Raw genomic sequence first — 6,358 nt, 5'->3', positions numbered from 1 at the left:
TATTGGTATAAACTGAAATCTGAAATTAAGGAGTAGTTTTTAATGTCTGTTAAAGTTTTTAATGTGTTGCAAGAGATATATTTCAATCCATTTCTTTCCTGCATTTATGAAACTTTAAGCACTAAAGATTTGAATTTGCTGCCAGCTTTTCTGAGGATAATTTTGTGCCTGACAACATTCGTCCAAATGAGACTAACCACACCACCCACAGGTCAGTGCTGTGCTCCATCCTCTTGCTCCCCAAGAACCAAGTCATAATGAGCATGCAACCAGAGATCCTCGTTCATAGAAGGTGTCACTGTGCAGAGACTAGTTGAGATATTTCCACAATTCCAGATGCTTGGAGGACTCTCCAAATTCACTTCCTTAGAAAACGAAAAGGCATGAGGACTTGTATGACACAGAAATGGGATGATATGTGGGCTGGTAGTCTCATTTTTAAAAATACTGGAATAATGAAAGCAAGAAGAATGCAAGTCAAATTACCTTGAAATCATACAAATTCACAGCCCTGTGTGACTTGAAAAGGAGCAAAGCGTGACGCATTAGCCATAGGACTATAGGGAAGCTATGAACCCAGTTCTGGTTGAAATTTGGGCTGGGAGGGTCCTGGTCCCACCACTTACCTGCCTGTGACCTTGAGCAAATTACCTAATCTTACCATGCCTCCATTTCTTTATTCATAAAATAGAGCTTCACATTGTATCTACTTCATCTCACTATTGTTTGGTTCATTGAAATAACTTAGGCCAGCACTAACAATGATTGACATGCAATAAACATGTAGTATACTTTAGTAATAATAATTATTAAAGTCTTAAACTTAGATCTTATAATTGAAGGTATCAAAACACCATAGAACTGATATTTCATACCAAAGTGTTTTATCATGTTAGGAGATAATAAGAATAGTTTTTTTAAGTCTATGTCTCAGAGAGGCATTAATAAATATTCTAGTAAAAGCATCAAGCTCTCACAATGCCCAGACATGGCTCTAAGTGCTTTACCCATAACAGTACCTTGACTACTCAAAAGAACTCTGCAAGGGTGTTACCATCTTTACCTCTCAGCTGAAGAGCTTGGAGTACAGAGAAGTTAACTTGCTTTCCCAAAACCACACCACTAATAAGTGGAGAAACAAAAATTATAACTAAAGTGTACTTAACTCCAAAATTCAAACCAGGCTGAACAGAACCAAGATAAATTAGAGTCAACAGTGGGAGAGGACCAACATAAATTAGGGTCAATGTGGGTAAGACTCACGATGAAGTAGGGTCACCAGTTGGTAAGGATCAAGATGAAGTAGAATCAAGAATGGTTAGGACTGAGATAAATTAGGATCATCAGTGGGTAAGGACCAAGATGCAGTAAGGTCAAAAGTGGGAAAAGATCAAGATGAAGTAGGGTCAACGTTGAGTGAAGACCAAGATGAATTAGGGTCAACAGTGGGTAAGGACCAAGGTAAATTAGGTTCGACATTGGGTGAGAACCAAGCATAATAGGGTTATCGATGGATAAGGACTGAGATGTATTAGGGTCACCAGAGGGTAATGATGACTGCACACATTTATTCATCCAAGAAATACCTGTTGATAATGCTGTGTGCCAGGCATCGTCTGTCACTAGCGACACATGGAGATGTGGAGTATGTCCCTGGATGACGAACCTAACTTTCTAGTGAATTCTATGCATCTTTACAAGCCATTGATTTCTCCATGCTTCCAGAGCCCACTCCAGGCCCCGCTGGTCCAGATCCCAATCCAAGTGGTATACTAGGTAGGAAAGACTCCAGCAGAGAAAATAAGATAAATGTGTATTTAACAAAATACAAGTACAAATGAAACCAACCATCGACTATGGAATGAGCAGGTTGTCTCAATTCCCCTTTCAAGTAAATGGGGGGACCACATCTGACCAGTGTGTAAAATTAAGTCCCATGCAGAAGGATTCCAGCAAGCGTCCTTTACGTATGAAAAGGAAGAAGAAAATTTCCCCATGAAACGTACTCAAAGTAGAGAACAATCTTTTTGATTCCATTGTTATTTTAATTGTATACAGACATAGGGGTCTTTGCATAGTTAAACCTTTCCTTCTTTCATAACTGGATGCAAAGCCCTGGTCCCCCAGACGTTATAGGACATTACTCCTCAGCTTTGCAGCCCGGTGATGTGAAGCGAAACACTATTTCCCCTTTTTTATGGCGGAAGAAAACAGAACACAACTGCAAGGGGCTTTTCCCTCCCCTGCTCATCCTCTTTCCCCAAATGAATTTTGGTTTGCTGTGGACCCTATTTGGCTGAGGAACTGTTCTTGATGGGGAAATGTAGATCTTATCTACTCTGTGGCAGGAAAAGGTCTTTTCTTTCATTTTGTAAGAAACAGCACAGAGTTCCTCCTGCATCTGCTCCAGCTGTGCCTGCAGCCCAGCACGGCCGGGTGATGCCATTCCCAAACTGCTCAGCCCCCAACCCTGTGGTGGCCACAGCTGTGGGTGTCCTGCTGGGGCTGGAGTGCTGGCTGGGTCTGCTGGGCAATGCGGTGGCGCTGTGGACCTTCCTGTTCCGGGTCAGGGTGTGGAAGCCGTATGCTGTCTACCTGCTCAACCTGGCCCTGGCTGACCTGCTGTTGGCCGTGTGTCTGCCGTTCCTGGCCATCTTCTACCTGAGCCTCCAGGCTTGGCATCTGGGCCACGTGGGCTGCTGGGCCCTGCGCTTCCTGCTGGACCTCAGCCGTGGCGTGGGGGTGGCCTTCCTGGCCGCCGTGGCCTTGGACCGGTACCTCCGTGTGGTCCACTGTCGGCTTAAGGTGAACCTGCTGTCTCCTCGGGCGGCCCTGGTGGTCTCGGGTCTCATCTGGCTCCTGATGGTGGCCCTTACCTGCCCAGCCTTGCTCATCTCTGAGGCCACCCAGAACTCCACCAGGTGCCACAGTTTCTACCCCAGGGCAGACGGCTCCTTCAGCGTCATCTGGCAGGAAGCACTCTCCTGCCTTCAGTTTGTCCTCCCCTTTGGCCTCATCGTGTTCTGCAATGCAGGCATCATCAGAGCTCTCCAGAAAAGACTCCGGGAGCCTGAGAAACAGCCCAAGCTTCGGCGGGCCCAGGCACTGCTCACCGTGGTGGTGGTGCTGTTTACTCTATGCTTTCTGCCCTGCTTCCTGACCAGAGTCCTGATGCACATCTTCCAAAATCTGGGGAGCTGCGGGGCCCTGTGTGCAGTGGCTCATACCTCGGAAGTCACGGGCAGCCTCACCTACCTGCACAGTGTGCTCAACCCCGTGGTGTACTGCTTCTCCAGCCCCACCTTCAGGAGCTCCTATCGGAGGGTCTTCCACACCCTCCGAGGCAAAGGACAGGCAGCAGAGCCCCCAGGTTTCAACCCCAGAGACTCCTATTCCTGAAAACAGCCAGCGTCCTCAACGCCCGTGTTTATGGAACTACCTGCAACCTAAATAATAATCACTTCTACTTTGGGATTCTGGAAGAAGAGGAAATCTTGAGACTGCAATACAAGGATCAGAGCATAAACATGGGCACAGTTGCTGCAGGTGTGGTCTCATACTTTGTGGACCGGGATGGTCCTCTGTGATTTTACCTTGTAGAGTGGCAAATCAAAATGAACAAGCCAGAACCTCCTCCTACCCAACTATGATGCAGATTCAGTTGCTGAACTGAAAAGTCGGGCAGCTACTGCATCTCCACACTTGAAGAAATGTAATTTGCTAAATCAGTGAAGGAAGAGAAGAAAGCCGGGTGCTGGCATCTTTCCAACTCTACTTGGTCTCAGCAAGTCACTTTCATTTACCCTGCTTCAGTTTTAAATGCAAAAAGAAACTATGTTGTCTTCTCACCTGCTGTGCAGACTGGGGATGACCGACATCAGAAAGTGCCCTGGTTCTAAAAAGAGGCTCTGCTGTCTATAAGGTACTGTCGTCCATGCTAGGCTTTATTTGGAGCATAACATTTTTGTTTTCACAAAATTTTGCTTCATTTTTTTAGATGATACGTTATGTTAAGGAAAATGTAGTGAGTTCCCTAGTTTACTGTAAGAAACTTTTTCCTGATACATTTCTGGAATTTGCCTCTAGAGGCTGCTTTTTAAGTTTGAATGCCTAAAAGGCTTTTGAAATGTACTTTGCTTCCCCTGATGTGAAAAAGGGGTCACAGAACTTTATACCTCCTGGGAGAAGTGCACAATGTAAGATATCTCGTGGCATTGGAAATGGTCATTTCCAACCCCACTGGCACAGCTGGTGGACAACGGTACAAGGGACCACCTGCCAGGGCTCCATGGGCCACAGTGTGAAGGTGGGCAGGCGTCCAACCCCAGCCCCTGGATGCCGTTACAATGGCTGCATCTTTTCATCTCATTCCTTGTGAATTGTATTCCAAAACTGAGTCTCATGATGATCTTAAAAGATTTCCAAAGTCACTTTCCTTGTTGCCTTATCTCTCATTCTCTGTTCAAACCTAGAAGTTTGCTTAGGACCAAAAAGCCGTCACCACCATGCCCAGAGGAGGTGGAAGGCCTGCCTTGTCACTGACATGGGCCTCATGAGCCTCCCTTCAGCCTCCCTGGAGCTGCACTCCTGTTATTCGTGTGCAGAAACTCTTCTTTATCTCCTAACACGATACAACACTTTTCTACTAAATATCAGTTCTAAGGTGTTTTGATGCCTTCGATTATCCCACAGGGGTAGTCCCAAGCTTTCTGTCAAATGTAAGGTTAAAAATGATGGCTTTAGGCAACAGAAAATGGCAAATCTCCCATCTGCAGAGCTGACAGCTTGCCAGGGAGGTTCCTTATCAGAACCAAATTTGAAATGTGGGAGTGGGTTCCGCCTGTTCTAAGAAAAGATGTAAAAATCTGCCTAACAAAAGGAGTATAATTTGGAATTCTACCAGCATTACTTTGCTACTGTCTTAAGTTTTATTTCCTCCTAAGTCAATAGAATTTCAAAGGGCTAAGAAAGGAACAGTGACCAGATAGTTGTGAGATGACTGAATAAAATTCTTTAAGGTGGACGTATTCTACACTGTGCCTGTTTTCTTCCCTTGAAACAGAAAAGAAATATCTTCATTTTTCTTCCCCTGATCTTAACGCATATATAATTTCAAATGCTGCTTTGTAAAACCTAACATTTAACAGAATCATTTTTTATATCATAACAAATCCCCCATAAGCATTCTTTGCACGGTTACACAATAGTCTACACCATGGGTGTTTCTTAACTGTTTTTCTGCTGTTGGATGTTGAGATTCGTAACTCTCTGCACAGGTGGAATCCACGCAGTGAAGTGGCATGGTCCCCTGGCAGACGCCCTGTAAGAATAGACCCCCTGGCAGATGCCCTGTAGGAATAGACCCCCTGGCAGATGCCCTGTAGGAATAGACCCCCACAGACAGGGACAGACGCCCTGTAGGAAAAGACCCCCTGGCAGACGCCCTGCAGGAATAGACCCCCTGACAGACGCCCTGTAGGAATAGACCCCCACAGACAGGGACAGACGCCCTATAGGAATAGAACCCCTGACAGACACCCTGTAGGAAAAGACCCCCTGACAGACGCCCTGTAGGAATAGACGCCCACAGGAGGGATACAGCCCGCCCCACCACTCACAGGAAAGGCTCTGCAGGCCGCACTGTATGCGGGGACTTCGTGGGGCTACCAACTCTCCCAAACGCCGTGATCTATGCCTTTTTCCCTGGGGGTGCACTGTCTTTTCTCCAGCATGCCGCGACTTTCTGTACGCTCTGCCCTCACTGCGTGCATTTTTAGCTTGGGCGAAATCCCCCTGTCTCTGGGGACGTCTCAGCTCCACACTGCTGTCTCTCGAATTCTTTCTGACATCGCCTGGGTAGAGCTGGCTGCCCTCCACTCTGCTCACAGGTGTGTCTGATGCAGTGCTGCAGGCCTGGGGGGTCCAGAGCTTTTAGGAGGCCCTGATACCTTAGCCCGCCCCAGGCGTTCTGGTTCAGTTGGCCTGGGGAGGAGCCTGGGCACTGGTAGGTCTGAAGTCCCCTCATTAATTCTATCCATGGGCAGCCAAGTCTGAGACTCGCCGGGTGAGTGGCTCAGGGCCTGGGCAACAGCATCCTGCCCCATCACTTCTTAGCTCTGTGACCTGGGACAAATCACTTCACTAGTCTCAACTTTCCCCTTCTGTAAAATGGGGATAAAAATGTACCTTGTGGGATTATGGTGGGAATGAAGAAAAATAACACAAAACATTTAGCACAGAGCCTGGTATGTCATAAGCGTTCAGTAAATACTAATTTGCTGTTTTTCAGTGATCACACAATTCTATCTTCATTGCTTACTTCCCCAACCAGACTGTGGGGTCTTTGGGGACACAGTTT

At 46.6% G+C, this 6,358-nt stretch overlaps 1 protein-coding gene across 1 annotated transcript; it reads left to right on the top strand.

The window, feature by feature from the left end:
* Positions 1-2,296: 2,296 nt before the first annotated feature.
* On the top strand, positions 2,297-5,017 carry GPR31 (G protein-coupled receptor 31). Its single transcript, XM_023223575.2, has one exon. The coding sequence runs from the start codon at positions 2,314-2,316 to the stop codon at positions 3,397-3,399; it is 1,086 nt and encodes a 361-aa protein (XP_023079343.2). The 5' UTR covers positions 2,297-2,313; the 3' UTR covers positions 3,400-5,017.
* Positions 5,018-6,358: the final 1,341 nt, after the last annotated feature.

Source organism: Piliocolobus tephrosceles, chromosome 5, assembly GCF_002776525.5.
Source record: "Piliocolobus tephrosceles isolate RC106 chromosome 5, ASM277652v3, whole genome shotgun sequence".
Lineage (NCBI taxonomy): Eukaryota > Metazoa > Chordata > Mammalia > Primates > Cercopithecidae > Piliocolobus > Piliocolobus tephrosceles.
The sequence above is the reverse complement of the archived record's forward strand: the minus strand, read 5'-3'. Positions and strand labels throughout refer to the sequence as shown.